General features: G+C 42.4%; 1 protein-coding gene across 6 annotated transcripts in view; it reads right to left on the reverse strand.

Moving 5' to 3' along the window:
- atf2 (activating transcription factor 2) overlaps positions 1-22865 on the reverse strand; it is a 224207-nt gene that overhangs the window by 130378 nt on the left and 70964 nt on the right. For all 6 annotated transcript variants that reach the window (XM_039757684.1, XM_039757680.1, XM_039757683.1 and 3 more), the window contains one exon: positions 16997-17083. In XM_039757684.1, the coding sequence (XP_039613618.1) occupies positions 16997-17083 (87 nt within the window). The remainder of the gene's footprint in view (positions 1-16996; positions 17084-22865) is intronic.

Here is a 22865-nt window from a genome sequence, read left to right on the forward strand (position 1 = left end):
AACAGCGCACCAAACTGTAACACACTCACTGTGTAGGGGTCTCTGATGAAGCTCACGAAGGTTGGTTTCAGCCCAATAGCAAAAGCTTTTCTTATTACGCAACCATTCAAATGGAAATGTGCCTCGTCGCTGCACATGATGATGGCATCTGGATGAACGGTTTGCAGAATGTTCGCGCACAACTCTGTACGGCTCTCCCAGTCTCTCTCAGTGAGTTCCTGCACTTCCATCATTTTGTATGGATGGAGATTAAGGTCTTCGTGCAAAATCCTCCTCAAAGATGTGTTGGAAATGCCTAAAGCAGAAGCAGGTTTGCGCGCTGAATGTCTAGGAGATTGTAAAATTGATACCCTTACAGCTTGGATATTCTCAGGCGTTCGTACAGTCTGAGGACAGCCTGGAGATTTTCTGTTCAATGTACCTGTCTTTTGAAATTTACCCATACATTGTTTTCCGATTTGGGATGTCACCATGAGGAGGAATGCTGAAGAGCATTCAGAAGGTGGGTTGTGTAGTGATGATAGATTTGTTGTTTTTGAATAACGTTTTGACAGAAAAAGCACAGTGGGCACCGGATCAAGGCATGTGGCCGACTGAAAACTACAAGGGATCGCCTATCAAAGGAAACTTGGCTGCCTCTAACTCGCGCAATGGCCTTGAGAAATGTGGTACTTGGTTTTGTCTCACCCTGTATAACTTTGTCCAATTACCTTTGAGTCTCTGAAAATGGAGGGAGGAGGAGGAGGTTAGGAGAAGGTGCTGATACAGTGCATTGCCACACCCACCACATGACAAACCAACTCAGGATCCCAGATTAGGACCCGTGTGCAGCCATGCAACGGGTGACACCTCAGTACCAACCCCCGGGCTTTCCCTACAGGTTGGAGGGCCTACATACAGGGCTGGATGCAGATTAACGTCATACCCAGGGTGGAGCAATTGCAGGTTAAGGGCCTCGCTCAAGGACCCAACGAAGTAGAGTCACTTTTGGCGTTTACAGGATTCGAACCAGCAAAATCCCTACCCTTAGAGCCACCACTCCACCCATAAAATGGAGGGACTTTGTGAAAAATGGCTGTAATTTCTGCAAGCTATTGTAATACCTTTGTTAAACCCCTTAAATTAAAGCTGAAAATCTATACTTCTGTTACATATTGACTGCTTAATTTCAAATCCATTATGGTGGTATACAGAGAAAAAAAATGACAAAAATTGCGTCAATGTCCAAAAACTTATGGACCTAAATGTGTATTTATTTTGTTTAACTGTCTGTGGACATTTTTTCCAGCACTCTAAACTGGATGCTTCCTTTTGTTTAACCAATATTTGGGTGTTCTCATTTACTGGAGACAGTTTATCAATGCCATAGCCTTTGAAACAGATGCATTTGTTTCCATGTCTGTGTTGATACAATTCGGATTTATTAAACATTTGTGGCCAGTAGGGGTCTCCACCGAGCCCCTGACACAATTGCACCACAACAGACCCAGTTCAGCTAAAGTTCAATTTTAACAATACAGTGGAAACTTGGCTCACGAACGTCTCTGAACATGTACAAATCAATTTTGTATCTGTTTGCGACCACACACTCGGTATACGAACAAACTAGTTTCCCTTTTGGTTTGTGTACGCCAATGATTTCCGCACATGTTCAGTCTCTTCCTGTGCATTCCCTGTGCAGAGAGCGAGAGAGAAAGAGAGAGAGTGAGAGACACACACACACATACACACACACACACACATGCACGCACACGAGAGAGAGAGAGAGGGCTGGCCGCTTAAGGCTGAGAAGGCAGTGAAAGAATGCACAGGGCTTGTTTTTAAAGAGACTGCTTCAAGCATTGTTTTAACCTCGCTGTATTTAATGAAGACTTTTTTCTATTGGATTTTAACCTCCCCTTCACTTCTGTTTACAGCAATCGGTACATAGCGTGCACTGTTGCAATGTTACTTTTCTTGGTGGTTTATTAAATTACGGGTTTTTCAAATGTTCATTTTTTTCCCTGTGCTTAAAACTCTACTGTTTCTAGCGAGCAGTTTGTAGCGCTATAGTGTACAGTGTTAGTTTTCTCTGTTGTTCAAGGTTTTCTCAGTGTTATTCAATGTTTTTACATTTAGTTTACTACTAGCAAAATACCCGCGCTTTGCAGCGGAAAAGTAGTGTGTTAAAGAAGTTATGAAAAAGAAAAGGAAGCATTTTAAAAATAACGTAACATGATTGTCAATGTAATTGTTTTGTCACTGTTATGAGTGTTGCTGTCATCAAGGATTTGATTATCATTATTTCTTTCAATCAGGTTCGTATTTGGAGGATGAGTTGTGTTCAAGTTATATTCCGTGTTTGTCAACTGTTGTAAAGATAACAGGTTTCATTCATTGAAGTGTTCACTACCCAAATCGTTACTCGTGAATCTAAGATGTTTAACAAGCATTCCCGGTACTAAGTTGTTGATTTGCCTGCAAATATTTAGCGGTAGCGTGTCTATGAACTTAATTTAACCTTTCCCAGTCCTGCAAAGTCAGTTCACGTGAGCCGCTCGGAGTACATGCATCAAAGCTTCTCATTTAATGTTAGCTCAGACCCGGCACTTAAAAGTTGTATCTCGCGAATATCGTATTCGTCTTAGGCATGACAAAAGCCAAAGGCAGCGTGTCTATGAACCAAATTTAAAGTTAAGCTTTACACCCTGCTTTCCTATTTGTTTGCATAAGCACAGTCCTTCACCAGCAATTTTAACACCGTTACAGCAATTTTAACTCTGTTACAAAGTGATCAAAAGTCTCATTAATAACCTGCGTCTTCTCATTAAACTTGTATCTCGCGAATATCGTATTCGTCATAGGCATGACAAACGCCAGCAACAGCCTGTCTATGAATTTAATTTAAACTTTAGGTTTACACCGTGCTTTGTTTCCGCAGTAGCTGCACTTATGAATATGCTTGTATGCGTCACTCGCTTCATATTGTTTTGCTGCCTTCTCAATTGTGTAATGCAGTTTTTGAACAGGTTTCATTCATTGAAGTGATCACTACCCAAATCAGTACTCGTGAATCTAAGATGTTTAACAGGCATTCCCGGTATTAAGTTGTGGATTTGCCTGTAAAATATTTAGCGGCAGCGTGTCCATGAACGTAATTTAAACTTAAGCTTTACACCTTGCTTTCCTATTGATATGTGCACAAAGGCTTGTTCAGCGTCAGAGGGTTTCCGCAGTAGCTGCACTTATGAATATGCTAAGCACAGTCCTTCACCATCGAATATGTAGCAGCAGCGTGTCTCCCTCACCATCTCATCTTCGTTTGCATAAGCACAGTCCTTCACCTGCGAATATTTACCTTATATATAATTACGTGGGAGGCGTGATGATGTGGGACGCAACTCCGCCTCACACGGCGACTGAGCTGTAGGCTATGGCCGTATATATGGACGAAAGTAAGTTCCAGTTATGACCGTTACGCATAGAATTTCAAAATGAAACCTGCCCAACTTTTGTAAGTAAGCTGTAAGGAATGAGCCTGCCAAATTTCAGCCTTCTACCTATACGGGAAGTTGGAGAATTAGTGATGAGTGAGTCAGTGAGTCAGTCAGTCAGTCAGTCAGTGAGTGAGTAAAGGCATTGCCTTTTATTAGTATAGATTACACTGTGCATTCTATGGTATAATCTATATATATACAGTATAATTCACTAAGGCAAGACACCCATGGAAAGCACGCTAGAAGGGGCATGGATTCACTAAGCCGCCGACAAGTAAGACACCTATGGCGCACGCAGAAAGGAGCAACGCCAGAGGTGAATCGCCATATGCAGCGTGTAAAACGGTTTGCGAGGGATATCCCATGGGATCCTTAAAACAATCCTTTACAACTGAGGTTAAAACACAATGAAATAAGCAGTCTTTAAAAACCGAGTTTTCGGTTACGACGCACGACCGCATGAACCATAGCAAACTATTTAACACGCTACATACAGCAATTCGCATCCGCGACAAACATGCGTCTTCTTAGACGCTCCTGCAGGAACACGGAAAGTCTACGTGAGTCACAGGTGCATCTGGACTGTACAAAGACGACAACGACTCAAGTGACGAGTTGGAGGTGGGCACATGAGCGATGGCGGTCCGCCAGTTTTCAGTCACGGACGATTGTGTGTTGGTTCATTCCGTGCATTGTTACAATGTTGCTTTTCTTGCTGATTTATTACATTACCGATTTTTCAAATGTTAATTTTCTCCCTGTGCTTAAAAATCATTAAAAAACCAGCCTGATTATGCGGCGTATGGTATGCCGCGGGTTGGCTAGTTAACTATATTTGTGCTTAAAAATATTTTTAAAAATATATTTACATACAGTTTGTACGGTCTGGAACGGATTAATTGTATTTACATACAATCCTATGCGGGGAATTACTTTGGACCCGCGGTTCCACTGTACCTTCATACAGGCATCATTTGTTCAGAGCACAGACATTCTTCCTTTTCTTTTTCTCTACCTCCACGCCTGACTCCAACTCTCTTTTTGAGTCGAGTGGAGGGCTCTTTTTTAAACTCCATACCCGAGAGTACTTCTGGTGCTTAATCTAATGACCCCAAGAAGCACTTCTGGGTCAGAGAAAACACCAACGGTCCTTGTAACATCAGTATCCAAGAGCTCCCCCTAGCGGCCCTCACAGAACTGGACAGTACAGGCCCATGGGACCAACAAATCCCATGTGGGCATCCACAATTGGACTTGCCAGACAGGATACTACCATCCACTGTATGGGGTGGGGGGGATGCTCTGCCTATAGCAGACAGTCAACCACTGTGCTGACCTTTCTGGTTCCCTAGCCCAACCTAGACGCTCCTCAGTGGTTGTAAGGACGCCACTGTAACATATTTTCATCTCTGTGCTTTGGCATGGAATGGAGATATCACTCCCTTCCTGGCTTTCCATTATCAAGGCCTCCTGACCAGATAAGGGAGTGGAGTCAATACTGGCCGGGATGCCAACACACACTATATTGAAAACCCACAAAACTATTTAATCTTTATCTGTCTGTTATACATCAGGCAGAGAGGGATGAATTTAGACCTCCATTTACATATGAATTAATCAGAGGGGATGATATTTAGATAGCAGGAATCTCTGACACACCTGCCCGTTTTCACACATTGATTACTGTCCCATTACCCATCAAAGAAACAGTTTATGTAATTCAAAATTGACCCTTAAAGTAAAGAGAAGATAAATGCCTCTAACAAATACAGTGTGGTTACAACCAATCTAGATTCTGACATTCATATTTTTAGGATGTCACAATTACATTACAGTAACAGCCTCTGTAGGGGTTTTGCTTGCAAAAATCTGGCATCTTATTTTTAAAGAGGCTGTGAGGATATCAACTCCAGTTTTGTCCCATTGGCACTGGTTGCCCAATCCTGACAGTATTTATTTAAAAAAAAAGTGTTTCTTCTTCTTCTTCTTCTTTCTGGTGTCACGACCCACCTATAGGGGGGCAACAGTCGCTAGAAAGTCCCCCTTGGTGAATCAAGCACGATGGAGACCCCCCGCAATCCACTATAAACAATAGCAATTTGTCACCCACCAGCAGCTGCCCATGACCCCCAAAATACTGCTCTTCAATTAACTGCAAGTGAGATTCTTGACACCTCAGTGCAGAGTAGCCATCAATGCAGACTAAACAGAAGTGGAAGAACCTGAAATCCTATATTATTTTGTACACAGAATGAACAGCTATTTAAGTATTATTTATGAACACAATAAGTTTTTAAAAGATTCAGTTAAATACAAAATACAATTTTTTTATTAACATGGAGAACAATTCAATATACAGTCATATGAAAAAGTTTGGGAACCCCTCTTAATTCTTTGGATTTTTGTTTATCATTGGCTGAGCTTTCAAAGTAGCAACTTCCTTTTTTAATATGTGACATGCCTTATGGACACAGTAGTATTTCAGCAGTGACATTAAATTTATTGGATTAACAGAAAATATGCAATATGCATCATAACAAAATTAGACAAGTGACTTTGTTTGGGCGTGAGTGCAGTAAGAGCTTCTTTCTCATCACCCTGCCATACTGATGTTCTTTGTGCAAATTGCTCTGAATTGTAGAGATACACCATCTGCAGCGAGATGTTCTTGCAGGTCTTTGGAGGTGATCTGTGGGTTGTCTGTAACCATTCTCACAATCCTGCTCATATGCCGCTCCTGTATTTTTCTTGGCCTGCCAGACCTGCTGGGTTTAACAGCAACTGTGCCTGTGGCCTTCCATTTCCTGATTCCATTCCTTACAGTTGAAACTGACAGTTTAAACCTCTGAGATGGCTTTTTGTAGCCTTCCCCTAAATCAGGAGACTCAACAATCTTTGTTTTCAGATCTATGGAGAGTTGTTTTGAGGATCTCATGCTGTCTCTCTTCAGAGGAGCACAACTTGCAATTGACCACCTTAAATACCTTTAACCTCTCATGATTGGACACTCCTGTCTATGAAGTTCAAGGCTTAATGAATTAATAGCTTTTTTTTTCATTTTTATTACTATTTAATTTAATATTGTTTCTTTGTATCAGTATACTGCTGCTGGATTATGTGAATTTCCCCTTGAGATTAATAAAGTATCCATCTATCTATCCATTGTGAACCCGGCCCGGACACATACAGGCGGACATGTTGTTAAAACACCACCACACGTCTATTTACAGTTATTTACAAATACTGGTCACAAAGACCCCAGTCCATTGGTCACTCAGACCCCAGTCACGTGCACAATTACCCCAATCACACACAGTCCTGGCCACAATGCCTTTTCTTCGGGCCGCCTCCACAGCTCTCCTGAGCTTTGTCCTTCCACCTCCCGACTCCAGCCTCGAATGATGGGAGACGGCCCCTTTTATAGAGTCCCCGGATGAGCACCAGGTGTTCCCAGCATTCCTCCCTTGGCCACGCCCCAGCATGGCGGAAGTGCCGGCTGTCCTCCCGGCAGCTCTCCGGGCGCCGTCCTAATTCTTCCCCCCAGCACTTCCTGGTGTGGCGGAAGTGCTGGGGTAACAGGTCCCCAAGGCATTGGGGCGCCTCCTGGCGGTGACCACGGGCCCCTAAAGGGTGGAGCTTCCATGCCCTGTACCCGTGGCCCCCAAAACATCCAGGAAGGCGACCCCCACGTGATCCAGGGTGGGCACAGACCCACATCCGGTCCCTCATGACGTCCTGGCCGGGTCATGGCCCCTGGCATCCCTGACACTATCTAATGAGCTCATCCAACCAATTTGGTGTTGTAAGTAATCAGCACTGAGCAGTGACAGGCATTCAAATCAGCAAAATGACAAGGGGACCCAAATTTGTGCACAGCCAGTTTTTCACATTTGATTTAATTTCATACAACTAAATACTGCGTCACTAAAAATCTTTGTTCGGAAAACACCACAGTATTCAGATGTTCCTAGGAAATGAAAGACCACTGTTACCTTTCTTGTTGAAAGCAGTCGATTATAATGCAGGCTGAGAGGGGTTTCCAAACATTTTCCTATGACTGTATAATATATAATACTGTATATACAATATATAGATGGAAAGTGAGAGAGCAGACAGGTGAATGTTGTATGTTTTTAAATTTTAGGCAAAAGGAATTCCTGAACAGCTACAGCAGGTGGCATCACAAAGGTCAGCAACCATTGGGTGTAAAGTTTAACATGTAGGCCCTCTACTGTTAGATTGTTATTACTGCATGCACTGCAGACTAGTGCATAGCCCTTTCACATTCTCCTTCTACCTACAACCAAATTTAAGGACTGGCACAAATTTGACACCAAAAACTAAACACTCTACAAATCCTTTCACTGTGTTCTAAGAATTGCTTCAGAATGCTTTGAAACCTTTTCAGTTTTATTTTTGTCTGGCCCCTCTTGACTCAATCCAACTTATGACCAACACCCCCTTATATGATATGTTAGCACAGGGGTCTGCAAGTTTTCAGTGGTGTCGTGCCAAACCTATGTTACAATGTTATTCCACGTGCTGACATAATTCTACCAATTTTGTTATATATAGTATCAAAATTGGTCCAGGTATAATGGGCTTCAAAAGTATACACCTTTGAAGCCCATTAGAACCAGATTATATATTATTGGTCATTCAATATTTTAAAATACATAGGATCATATGTGGGGCGGCATGGTGGCGCAGTGGGTAGCGCTGCTGCCTCGCAGTTAGGAGACCCGGGTCCTCCCTGCGTGGAGTTTGCATGTTCTCCCCGTGTATGCGTGGGTTTCCTCCCACAGTCCAAAGACATGCAGGTTAGGTGCACTGGTGATTCTAAATTGTCCCTGGTGTGTGCATGTGTGTGTGTGTATGTCCTGTGGTGAGCTGGTGCCCTGCCCGGGGTTTGTTTCCTGCCCTGTGTTGGCTGGGATTGGCTCCAGCAGAACCCCATGACCCTGTAGTTAGGATATAGTGGGTTGGATAATGGATGGATGGAGTATCATATGTGAAGAGAATGTTTTGTTAAATTTTAATTTTCAACATATTTATTAAAAATTGTATTCCAATTATAAATTACTATAAATTAGTTTTTTTCAATACAAAATACAAGAAAAAATTATCAAGAATTCTAATATGATTAATCACCCTTTTTATAGCTTCACTGTTTTCATCAGTTTTTTAAACGTGGACTGATGTTTAGTTTGATAATGTCTGTGTGCACTTCACGACACGTAACACTTTTTGTACACACGACCTTTTGCTGTACAAATCCATGTTCATTCAGCCAAGAGTCTTGAAAAAAGCGAATATAAAGTTTTTGTCTTTTATGATTCATTTTAGGGCAGTGATTAATTAATAATAACAAGAGGTTTGTTTTAACGTACCACGGCCTGCACTGAACACATGGTTTCCCTTTACAATTGAGTCGCATGCGTAAAAAGTAGGTGGGGATGCAGAGCGTGAATGCATGCACTGTAATTAATCCTTAAACCGCTGCCACCAGCTGTAGTCGGTTCCCAGTGCAATTTGCCAGCACGTCAGAACTGATCAGTCCATGCTGTATATTCGTTGAGCAGCCAGCTCGTGACCACTGGCGCCCCCTGGAGCATCACTGTCCCTGGGATTCAGCCGCTGCACTAGACTGACCTGCCAGCATCAGCGTTGGCCTTTGTGTGTTTGCGTGCAGCCAGTTCAAGCGCAGTCGGTGATTTATTGAATTTCATCAATGGTGTCAGTTGCACCTTGTACATATAATAATTACATGTGTAAAATGATCAGTGTTACTGTAAATGTGATGTTCTTTGCATGAAAAAACATGTTTCATTAAAATTTTACTTTTTCTTGGTGAATTGTGACGTTTCCTTAAAAAGTGCAGCAGAAAACTATTTGGCATCCAGGGGTGTATTAACCTCCCCCCCAAGTATGTGGCGGCTTAAGGGTTAAAATATAATAAGAGGTTTGTTTTAACGTACCAGGGCCTGCACTGAACACATGGTTTCCATTTACATGTGAGTCGCTTGTGCAAAAGGTAGGTGACGGCGCTAACGTGTGCACTGTAATTAAAATATCATTTTTTATTATATTTCAATTCAATCATTGTGCCATTGACAATCGTTCCGTGTGCCACACTTGGCACGCATGCCGTAGGTTGCCAACCCCTGTGACAGCTTTTGATTTGTCTTGATGTCTAATTATGCAAGATATTGAGCTTTTTGGGGGTCACCTCTATTTTTGGCCCTCTAAACCTGAGGCCATTTTTGGAACATACTGTATTTTGTGCAGGAAATTACAGCAGAAGGTTTAAATACTTATGCAAACACTAACTTTGGAGTTTTTCTTCTTCAGTTAAATATTTACAGAGAATAGTTTACTTGGACGTTGGAAATGTATTGTTACTGCATAATAGCTCACATTAAAAATACTTAATGGATAAATATGTGGACAAATTAAGAAAAATATGATGACTATTGTTCAAGTAGGCTGACATGGGCAACCTTAGCCCCAATGAAGGCACTCGGAGACTCACAACAGGCAGCAGAATCAGGCTTTATTGTAAAAGAAGTGGTGAGGCGGGTGGCCTTCTGCTGTCATGCACCCAAAATCTGGAATTGCCTGCCAATAGAAATTCGCCAGGCTAATACAGGAGAGCACTTTAAAAAAACGGCTGAAAACACATTACTTTAACATGGCCTTCTCATAACTTCATTTAATCCTGATACTCTGTATATTCAACTCATTATCATAACTATTCATGGTGGCTCTAAAATCCGTACTGACCCCTACTCTCTCTTCTGTTTCGTTTCCGGTTTTCTGTGGTGGTGACCTGCGCCACCACCACCTAATCAAAGTACCATGATGTTCCAACATTGATGGATTAAAAGCCAGAAGTCTACGTGACCATCATCATCAAGTCCTTCCATGAGAACCCTAAATACAAAGAGGACTGTTTCATTTCATTGCCTCCTCTAATCTCACATCAGTTTCTCAGACGCATCGAATTTTGTTGTAACGGCACAGTTACCAATTTCTTTTGCTACTTCAACAACGTTTAATTATAAAAACCAGCTTCATATTTTCTTCTCATCAAACGCTCCATCGTAGATAGGGGATGCTCTTACGATAAAGGTGTATGAGGGTGTGAGATGCAAAAAACACTGAACAGTGCAAAAGTCGCTTCGCAATAGTTCAGGCATTACTGTGTGGTCACATAGGCACAATAAATAGAAACAAAAGCCCGTGTGCTCCGTGGTTACTCTCTCAGGTGGGTGTTAGCATATCATAATCCCTTGGACCAATAGCGTGAGTTTTCCGCATTCCACTTATACGACTGACATTATAAAATACCGGAAATTATACGGTAAAATCAAGTCCCAACTTATCCGTGAGTATATACAGTATGTTACCAACAGTACGTTATTTTGTCTTCTCTTGTATGAAACACTGCACATTCCACTGCCCAGAATTTGTTATTAAATCCTAAACCCATATGTGAATCTTCCTGAAACGGACCAAAAACACAGCCAGATTTAAACATTTTCTTGTATTTTATAAATACATTTAGTCCTTCATATGCTGTGAAGTAAATAACATCCTCCAGGTTTTGATATCCGTAACCTGAGCCCCACCACCTAGTCTACGCTGTTTCAACATATCAATAGCAAATAGAAGAATGAAAGCTTAACTGAAATTTTATTTCTAGGATTCTGTTAATGGACTGCACGCTGCACACTCTTTTCCGCTTGGCTATGCGACTGAGCCTTGCAAAGGATGGCGTCCACCATGTTTGCTTCTTGCGTTACACCTCTTGCTGATGCAATACCCACTGGTTTCCCAGTGCCCCTAAACCGAGCAGATTAAATGTACACCTCACCACATGCAGGATTAAATGTATGCTTATAACTTTTATTCAATTATTTCACTTGACTGCATATTAGTTGTCACCAGATGGCCAGAACAGAACCCATGTGTACGTTTTTACTGTTTAAATGCAATACTTATGTGAAATAACGTGCAGTCATTTTTTTTGGGAGTGTTAGCAATAGTTGTAACACAGGAACACATATCTGTTTTTTTTTTAAACAATTTAGGGTGCTTTGCTCGCTAACCCCTACATCCCCCACCAAGTGCTACGCACCGTTGTGAAGAGGGGGACAGAACGCACCCCAAGGAGATGCGGCCGCTCCTCTGAAACCCCTCTTTAACAGTGATACAATGGAAAACAAATTCCTTTTTTTTTTTAACCTCCTCTTTGCTCAATCAGCTGCTGGATTGCTGCTGCTGCTGCTGTGCCGCATGATCTGCACTTCGCTCGACTACCTCTTCTCCCCTCCCCCTCCCCCACCATAGCTACGCGCCGTTGTGAAGAGGGGGGCTGAATGCACACCAATGAGACGCGTTCGCTCCTTCAAAATCCCTATTTAATGGTGATACAAAGGGAATCAAATAACACTTGTTTTTTTTTTTCCTCTTTGCTCGATCATCTGCTGGCTTGCCGCTGCCCCTGTGTGGCGTGATCTGCATTTCGTGCGACGCCGAACATTTTAAAGTCACTACCTTGTCTCTCTTCTCCCCCAGACATCCTCAAACACTATTCAATCTCTTTTCACTGTTCCGTTATTTCACCATGTGATATATTATATTTGTTTGTGTTAATGCGATCTATACTCTAAAGCTACATGCCATTGTGAAGAGGGGGGCTGAACGCACCCCAAGGAGACTCGTTCACTCCTCCGATACCCCTCTTAAATGGTGATACAATGGGAATCAAATAACAGTTGTTTTTTTTTTACCTCCTCTTTGCTCGATCATCTGCTGGCTTGCTGCTGCTCCTGTCTAGCGTGATCTGCATTTCGTGTGGTGCTTCCAATGTTTTAAAGTCACTGCCTTGTGTCTCTTCTCCCCCAGACATCCTCAAACGTTATTTGATCTGTTTTCACTGTTCTATTATTTCACCGAGTAATATTTTCCGTTTGTTTGCGCTCATGTGAGGTTTACTCTCAGTTTCTTGAGACTTTTGAATTTTACTCCTTCTATTATCTCTAACCTGCTCTGCATGTGTATCGTGGGACTTACTTCCAAAGGTTGTAAGTATGACATGACTTGCCCGTCTCGCGGAAGGTGAAAGTGTCTCTCTGGCTGTGCCTCTCAAAGATCTCTCTTCGGAAGATCACTTTTTTTTTATAATAGAGAGATATTTTTACTTCAATAAAATTAGCATTGTGTTATGTTACTTGTTACTTTAAAAAGTAGAAAGAACATTGTGAAGAAATAACTTTGGCTTGAAACACACCACACTTATCCTATGATAGCTGTGCCTATGAAATGGGGTTCAACCGATTGGTGCCCCAAATCTTTAACCTTGTTTAGTCTGATTCTATTATAATGTATACTAGGGAGCTTAGCCCCCTGCTCGCTTCGCCAACCCCTTTGTTTGGTTAATAGCAAAAGCTATTCGTATGGAAAACTGTAAACATTTTATTACGAATGGCATATCACGATCTCCTTTGGTGTTTAATGTTATTCGCGGAATATATACATTACCTTTCTTGTCGCCTATTAAAATTTACACTGCTTCTCCGTAATTATAAATATACACCTGACCGAATTGTGTATTCTTTGAAATTGTCGTTGCTTTGACTGGACCACAGATTCTCATAGCGTATGGTCCACTACTGTGTAAAGTTTTGTGCATTGAATGATGCAAAGGCAAAAAGACTTTGTTTTCCACTCTTTTCCTTTTATTTCTGACCTCGATTTGTCCTGCTGTTTTTTCAATTACTCCTGGTTCTGATGATTAATTACCTTTTGTTTGCGTTAATGCGACCTTTACTATCTTTTTTCTTGATAATGTAGCGACTGACTAACAAAGTGTCACAAAAGTTCTACTTGAACAATCGCCGACTTCGTAACCCCAAACACAACTTTCTAGCGCCCTCTCCAACCCCTCCTCCCATGGGTCTCGCCCCCCTCTTACCGCATCAATCAGTACTCCGCTATCAGCCTTCCGTGCTGTACTCCACCCTCCCTCAATCGGACCTAACAGTCACTTAAAACAAAAAAGGCTTCAACTTGGCTGGGACCCTTCAATACTTTCATATTCTGTACCTTTCTCCGCATGTGTATCGCGCCATCGTTTGTTTGAGATTTTCGACATTCCACTGCTTTCATAATCTCTTATCTGCCTTTTTTTCTCTCCAATGCTTTTGGGTCTCTTTTCTCTGTGCTGCTCTTTCTTCTTTGCTGAGAGCGCAGGATCTGTGTGTGCTACGTGCCTTTACATGACTGAGTGTTTTACTGGCTGGACGTGCTCTTATTTGATAAGAAGGACGTGTCTTGCAAGAATCTCATGTTCCACGTCCCCCTGAGACGGCCCTGGGACAATCAGTTGGCACCAAGTCTCATGTTTACGGTCCCCGCAAGACGCTCTGTGGCCAGTTTTTTTCTCTCGCGGGTCTTTTAAATGTCTTCCGAGAACTTCCGAGAAGATCACGTCTTGTTGCCCTGCTTTGCCTTTCCAGGATTTTTTTTTATAACAGAGAGACTTATAAGATGAAAGGAAGGAAATCACAAAGAAAATTATGACTGTAAAGAATAGTATGTGACGGGAAAATTTAAAGGTGAGGTTTTTGATCAGTGGGCCAAAGCCACGAGGTACCTTAAAAAGTGTTCAGGAAGTAAAACCATTTATTGTCCAGTGTAATTTCACAAAAATGTAATTAACTCAACTACCTTGGAAAATAAAATCTCATTAAAACTACTGTCTAAGATGTAACAACATGCTCAGTGTAATTCATTTAGTTGCTATTTATAGTATGCTGTGGTTAGCAATTTAAAACTTACGGGTTAGAACTAAAGCAGATGTATCACCATGAGAAACAAGTGCACTACATTTTGCCTCAACAATACTAATTATGGTAGGAAATGGCCAACAGCTAAAGAGATCGATATCTACAATATTTATTAAAAGGAAGATTTCAATATGATGTGAATGAGTTATTATAATAATAGCAGCCCAAACTGTTAGGAGTGCAATAAATCACATTTGGCAATTTCCTCAGCACCTTCTCTTGTACAAAGACAAAAGAGCATTGCTACATGGAGACCAAAAAAACTCATATCATTGACATAATGTTGATTAAATCAAAACGACGAGAATGACTTAAACATTAAGTATAAATGAATGGGGTAATTGTAGTATTACATGCAGGATGAAGAGATAATTTGTCATTCTTTAAACTTTACAGTATGACAGACCCAATAAAGATGTCCCAACCTTTTTATAAAAAAATCATTATTTGTCTTGTATTTTACACATTAATATAAAATGTTAGTTTCTTGTTAAAATAACTTACACAGCTCTGCACATAGCTACACACAGCTTCTTGCTAGTTGTATATTTTAACACTACTTTTAATCCCTGATCACAGCGGTTCTACTCAAAACTGACACAATACCTGACCAATCAGATTTGCTGTAATTACAAAGGTAATGTCTACTGTATACGAAGACATGTCATGGACGTGTCATGTCATTTTCTAACCCGCTTAATCCAGACCAGGATCTGGGGGGGGTGGAAGTTAGGGAGGTTCAGGGATGAAGCCTATCCCAGCTAGGCAGGTACAAACTGTAGGTGGCACATGGCATGGATGCGCACCCTGGCAGGAAGATTTCCTACCTGGATGAGAGGCCCCAAATGGACATAAAGGCATCCCGTCTGAGACAGTGAAGGAGGTCGCTTCCCTAATGAAGGAACAGACATCCCAGCTGGAGAAGATGGTCCCTTACGCAGATGGGTAGCCCCAGACAAATGGACTGGCATCCTGACCGGTTACATGTACAACAAACTTCCCTGGCCAAGATAAAAGAAGACAGGGAAGGACCGTCTCTGAGAGATGTTTATTCGCCCCAGGTGCTAGATGGCAACAGCCCTTTATATTGGAGCCCATTCAGGATCCAGCAGAGGATGCTGGGAGTTGTTGTCTGGCAACATAGTCCTGCTGGGCTCCATGAGTGGCGCTGCAGGGAGATGTACTCCCTATTATATGGGACTTCCATGTGATCCAGAAGTACTTCCAACGGCTGAACACCCTGACACTGGAAGAACTCCCTGGTCTTCAATAAAAGAGACCGCACTCCCTTATCCAGCCCAGAGGGGACTGGGCGGTATCATGGTCTGGAATCCCTACAGATTTTATTTTTTCTCCAGCCGTCTGGAGTTTTTTTGTTTTTTCTGTCCCCCCTGGCCATTTAACCTTACTCTTATTCGATGTTAATGTTGATTTATTTTTTATAATTATGTCTTTCATTTTTCTATTCTTTAATATGTAAAGCACTTTGAGCTACTGTTTGTATGAAAATGTGCTATAGAAATAAATGTTGTTGTTGTTGTTATCCAGTTGAATTAAGCTGGGAGAAAGGAAAGCAACACTCAACTGGAGGAGGGCAGTCTGGTGGAGAGAAATTGTGGAGAGATAACTTGTACTTGGTGCTTTTTTGGAGGCATTGTGTTTGATAAACATCCATTTATTTGAACCCAGGACTGTTTTGTGTGTTTGTGTTGGGATTTGGGGCTCACTGGACCCTGCATGATCCTTAGAGAAGGCTGAGGTTGAGTATTGATTTTTGTGCATGCCCTGATTGTGAAACATCACTAATTTTAGGGTTTGACTAACTTTATTACCGGGGTGTGGGACAAGGGGGTACTGAACTGGATGCAACACCTGCTGCTTACACTCAGCCCATCTCTCTTACTGGCAGTCCTGGCAGTGGCGCAGCCATTTTAACCATGTGGCGCATCTGTTTTTGAACTACAGTGCAGATGTAGTAGTGCTCATCGACTGTGTTTCATTGCTTAGTGACGCACCAGCACCCATTGCTTCTTCGTGGTCTCCAATCCCCCAAACCCCCTTGATTGTTGATCCCGTGTCATTTCCTTTCGGTGCTTGATGCTTCACGGGATACCCCAAAATAGTGCCTAACCTTCAAGGGGGGAGACATTTACAAGATTATTGATATTTATAAAGGTAAATTGCTCAGTTTATATTTAAACTTCATGTAGTTCAATTTGTTCACCCACAGTACTGTATGTGGTTCAAAAATCAGAAATTTGATTTCTTCATCTTCAAATGTGGAGTGAACATACTGTAAATTAAACATTTTCTAGGGCTGGGGGGTATAGAAAAGGTGGGGAACCACCACTGCTATAAACCACTGGGACAAATTTGACAAATCTAGACATAGAAAAATAGCAGGGCTGTCTTTACAGCATCATAGGCCTCCAGGCAATGTAGTGTGCTGCGGCCCCCGTTCTGATAGCAAATCAGAAACATACAGCTAGTGCCCATTGTGCCCATACATTAAGACGGCCCCACATTAAAGCATCTGCTCCACTTAAACATAATCACTTAATAAGAAAGGTGACAGGATTTGAACTCATCTCATGTTTGCCTTCAGCAAAAAATCATAAAAGGAAAAACACATAAAGAAGCACAAATCAAGAACACTGCACCAATTACCATTTTAGCCTCTGACTGCACAGGTTGTGGCGAGGATGGTCCTGGTATTCCTGGGACGTTAGGCACTACGGTAACAGGTCTGACAAGCTGTGAAGAAAGGCAAAAGTGGATGTGAAAAAATCGTTAATATGCAGTTTCATTTAGGAACTGCAGAAAGTTCCTACCAACAGCTTAAAATGTTGGCAGTGCACCCATTTCTACCCGAGTACCTCCCTTCACCAAACCGGCCTTCCTTATATACACTTATCACTTTCACTTCAGTCTATTATTTTATTTTTCTTTAATGCAAGTTCTCCAGTTGGCAATAGAACTTCATTGTCCTCCATAATGTTTGGGACAAAGACACTTTTTGGTTTTTCTTCGGTCATTTTAACGTGCCATGACCAAAATTAATGCTATCACCCTTAAATGAGGGTGGCACAGTGGTGCAGTGGTAGCACTACTGCCTCACGCTAAGGAGACCAGAGTTTGCATCCTGGAATCTCCCTGTGTGGAGTTTACATGTTCTCCTAATGTTTGCGTTGGTTTCCTCTGGGTGCTCCGGTTTCCTCCCACAGTCCAAAAATATGCAGGTTAAGTGAATTGGTGATCTTTAATTGGCCCTAGTGTGTGGTTGGGGTGTGTGAACTGGCACCCTTTACGAAGGTCAGTTCCTGTTTTGTACCCTATCCTAGCTGGGATAGGATTCAACAGACCCCCGCGACCCTGTTCAGGACTAAGCAGGTGAGAAAATGACTGACTGACCCTTAAATTAAAGTCTGCAATATGCACTTTAACTACAATGTCTGAATTGTTTGATTTGTAATTTTAGCTGTGGAGGGGTAAATCAAGGAAAAATGTGTCTTTGTCCCAGACATTATGTAGGGCACTGTATATCAGTAAAACGAAGCTCACGTAACTGTTTCTCACATACCTCTAGACTTTATTTGTCCCCAGGGGGAAATTTGGCTTTTTACAGAAGCTCTCTAAATAAATAAATACATAACTAGGTGGATAAGTAAACACATAAATAAATACTTACTTACACACACACACACACAGACACGCACACACACACTTAGGTCTGAGCATAGACCAGAATGACTAGAAAGCAAGGAAATTAAAAAGAAAGAATACGTCGGACTTGGCTGTCACAGTCACAGTGAGGCGCTATACAGAGGTATTGCTGTTGGTATCAAGGAGGGCCCCCATCATGTTTCTTGACACAATTCATCTGAATAAGTTGGTGTTGGTGTGTCACAAAGAGGATGTGCAGCATCTCTTATATATATTGGTATCTGGTACGTCCCGCCCACACACAGCCGACATGGCATTTCTCGATTCCTATTCGTGCTCTTTCACAGATAACTCAACCTCCTGGCCACGGACCATACTGTTTTAAAATACACGGACAAATTTATCACCAAATCTCTCCAGTATACGCTAACACTTCTACCTCTCCAGGATATGGACAGTTGTATGTTTTTGACACAGAGCAAGCTATAGAAATACGCTTGCAAAATAAAGCAAACTCTGCATGCAGCGAAAATTTACTTCTCCAGCTAGATTCCATGGTCAGAACCATCAACCCCTTCGCTAAATCATGCAAACACATGCATGACATTGCTCAGTCCAATCCAACAGCATCTGTACGAATGGTTTTCAAGGAAAACCCTGGGCAGGATTTACGACAATACACACACCACACCGATGTTGCAGCGATTTTTGTTGGAGAGGATGGCAAACCCCCTGCCGAAAGGGACATTTGCATCTATGCCAAAAGCAACTCCTGTAAATAGATTTCCACGCTTAATATAAATTGCAATCCTATGGTTTACCCACTTTTATTCTCTTACTGAGACATTAGCTGGCACAAAGATTTACAACATGTTGCCGATAAAAGAACTGCCAACCGAATCAGGCCAATTTTACATGTACAAATTATCAATGAGGAATACATGTAGTATTTTACACTCCAGCTGCAAACTATTCCAACAGTATGTCGTAGATGCATATGTTAAAACAGAGGAATTCCAACAGTATGTCGTAGATGCGTATGTTAAAACAGAGGACACGCGCCTCAACTATCTCAGATTACATCAACAAGATCTGCACGTGGAACAACACAAAGGACGATCAGATGCACTGCAAGCAAAGGCTGAAAATAACAATGTACGTTGTGGACCCGGCCCGGACACAGACAGGCGGACATGTTGTTTTCCACCACCGCACGTTTATTTACAACCATATTTATAAGTAATCAAGTGCAACACAAACCCCAAATGTCCCCAAAGTCCTGGCCAACACTAAATGCCTTTCTTCGGGCCGCCTCCACACTCCTCTCGTGCCTCGTCCTTCTTCCACCCGACTCCAGCCCTGAATGAAGGGAGACGGCCCCTTTTATTCATATCCCAGATGAGCTCCAGGTGTTCCCGACACTCCCCCATTGGCCACGCCCCAGCGTGGCGGAAGTGCCGGCTGTTCTCCCGGCAGCTCACCGGGTGTCCTTAACTCTTCCCCCCAGCACTTCAGGGTGTGGCGGAAGTGCTGAGGTAACAGGTCCCCAAGGCACTAGGGCGCCTCCTGGCGGTGACCACGGGCCCATGCAGGGTGGGGCTTCCATGCCCTCAACCCGTGGCCCCCAAAGCAACCAGGGCGGCGACCCATGTGATCGGAAACCCATGTGATTGGAAACGTGTTTACTTCTTTGGTCGTGGTTCGGGATTTTGGTTGTTTTCCGATGCATTTTGGGGCACAAAATACCGCTTGTGATGCGTAGGTATGTTCATGCTGCGGGGTGTTACTCTATTTCTCTGACACTTTTGGATCACAGGTAGCCATTGCTGGATCATGAGTATATGAGACTTGTTGGAGTTTGGCACTGCCCTGTTGGGTTCCATGGGTGCTGCAAGGGAAAGAAAAAAAAAGTGTGCTTTGAATTGGTCATTGCTTCACTGTGCTGAGCAGGTGGGAAAAGAGTGAAAGCATTTCCCAAGAAAAAATTAAAGTGCATGCTGAACGTGTGTTCTGTATCTGTATTGGTTTTGGCCCCTACAGGCCACACTATCTATCTATATCATATGTCCATCCATCCATTATCCAACCTGCTCTATCCTAACTACAGGGTCACAGTGGTCTGCTGGAGCCAATCCCAGCCAGCACAGGGCGCAAAGCAGGAAACAAACCCTGGGTAGGGCACCAGCGCACCGCAGGGCACACACACACACACCAAGCACACACTAGGGACAATTTAGGATCACCAATGCACCTAACCAGCATGTCTTTGGACTGTGGGAGGAAGCTGGAGCACCCGGAGGAAACTCACGCAGACACGGGGAGAACATGCAAACGCCACGCAAGGAGGACCCGGGAAGCGAACTTGGGTCTCCTAACTGCAAGGCAGCAGCGCTACTCACTGCGCCACTGTGCCGCCCTATATCATATAGTGCCTTTCATATCTATCTATCTATTATATAGTGCCTTTCATATCTATCTATCTATTATATAGTGCTTTTCATAAATATCTATCTATGTGTCTGTCTGTCTATACCATACGAGCTGGAACAGCTTTTTTAATTTTTCTTATTTGCTCACAATCATAGCAGAACGAGCGGCATGATACAGTGACACTCGATCGAAGGGAAGGGTCCCCACGTGGAACTCCAAGAGGCACAGATACAGAGTAATGGTACTCACCAGTACACTAAGAAACAAAGCTCGTACTCTAAGATGAAACTGATAGGGCACTGCTCAGAAAACAAACATAGGGAGAATGTTCAACAGACAGCGTCCAAGTACGGAAATTGAACACATGACACTTAAACTGTAAAACTATACGTCATGACGCTTCAAAGTTATACTATGTGAACTTCTTACATGTCAAGCATAGCATCAAATCCTTCATCAAACACGTTGTTCTCAATAGAGTCAAAACTGTGATCAGAATCCGAGTCAAGGTCTTCATATTCTGTATCACTACCATTCAAGAACTCTTCTATGACTTCTTCAACCGTATGTTTTCCTTTTTTTTTTGAAGAAGACGACGACATTTCTCTAGTACAAAATTCAAATCTAAATTGTGCATCAACCAAACAATCCCCATGCATAGACGCTCATACTTAACGGTGTGTAAAGATGGCCTGTCGCAGAACCAATTTATTTCTTGCCTTTTAAGCATAGCTGTGACATGCACTGCAGCGTGAAAGACCAAACATAGACAACTACACATCACTGGAATTCTCTAAACCTCAGCTATCCAATTGCAATGACCCTTTAACTGTACAGTATGTGGCTTGACACAGGTGGGCTAAATGTAAGCAATTCAGTCGCCGCTGTTATCACAAAGTGACAAAAATGGCAATCAAAACTCAAAATCTGTGACATTTCAGGATCAGGGTTTGAACAGAAATCAATACCAGACCTCTCCCTTCTTTACAGATCATTGCAAGGTCCAAATTTCATTCTCTTAAAAAAAGTTATTCACCTTTACAAATGTTCTGCCCGCAGCAAGGATCCCACAAGATTGCGTATTTCTGGGCTTCATTCACAGGTGACAATTGTGGGCACAATGCTTGATTGTTTTCATATCGCAGAACAGGAGCACCAACTAATAAATGACCTATAAATGATGGCACACTGCAAGACACCAATTATACCACGATAAAGTAGGACAACCCACCTCACTTAATTTTGGCGAATTACAACGGTCACACAAGTGTGCATGGGAGGCAGCTGAAGGGCTCACAAAGGGATAATTCCATGCCAGACCAGGGGGTGACAGGGTGCACTAATCCTCCCTCTTTTTCATCAGCAGAGCAACCACAGGAAATTTTGCCTGGACTCGAGGACATCACTTCCGGTTCTGGTCCCAATGACGACACTTCCTGTCCCGATGACATCCCTTCCCCTGCCCGGCTTTAAAACCGCCATCTTTGCCTATCATGATTGTTCTATTGTTGGGCTGAAGTCTGCTGAGACCTGTCCTATGGAACCAACCTTTCAGTCTTGGCAGCCTAACTCAAGTGTACGGGTGGCTACCCCCAAAACCTCTTCCCGTGTCGGTCCAATCATTTTACACAATGCAGCCTTCCCTCTTTGTTGCACCCTCCTGAAATGTCATCTCACACACCCCTGGGGGTGTAGGCAACCCAGTTTGGGACCCCAGAGATTTAAAGTGTAGAGTAGGGTGTGCGTAGATTACGTGCAAATACTATGCCATTTTATGCAAAGGACTTGAGCATCCATTGAATTTGGGATCTGCGGTGGGTCTTGTAATCAATGCCCTGTGGATCAAAACTAAACAAAATCAGATTTAAGTGCAATTCAGAGCAGAGCACAATCACACTTCACCCGAGTTTCACTCCACATTAAGCCTGCTGTTTTACATTTCACACTAATTGGAAACTAAGTATCTTTCATATATTTTTTAATCTGTTTCGTATTGCTATTGACATATGTTGTTTAAAAATGTAGGCAGAATTCTAAGATGAACTGCTGTAGTAAATTTATACCAAAAAGCAAATATTCCTGGCTAAACATATATTATAGCCCAAAACGACATACACGGTACAGTTTCCATAGTGATCAGCACATACACAATACGAGATGGAAGGAAATATTCCATCTGGCACCGTCATTTACACTTTTTCTTTGCAATGAGACATGCTGTCATCTTTGGCATGTTTGCTGCTTAAGCACTTGAACTGGCCTAAATGATGACAGAATGAGGTAAGCTACTGAAGTTCATTTTTAGTACAGCTTCATAAACAAGCAGATGTGAAGCGGCTCCAAAAAAGGGCCTTCAGAGCGGAGGCGCCGCAGATTTCCAAACTGCATAAATTTACCCAGAGTTAAAGGAAATTTCTGCGTTTAATAAGGCAATAATACAAAA

The sequence above is a fragment of the Polypterus senegalus genome, chromosome 6 (genome assembly GCF_016835505.1).
Source record: "Polypterus senegalus isolate Bchr_013 chromosome 6, ASM1683550v1, whole genome shotgun sequence".
NCBI classification, from domain to species: Eukaryota; Metazoa; Chordata; class Cladistia; order Polypteriformes; family Polypteridae; genus Polypterus; species Polypterus senegalus.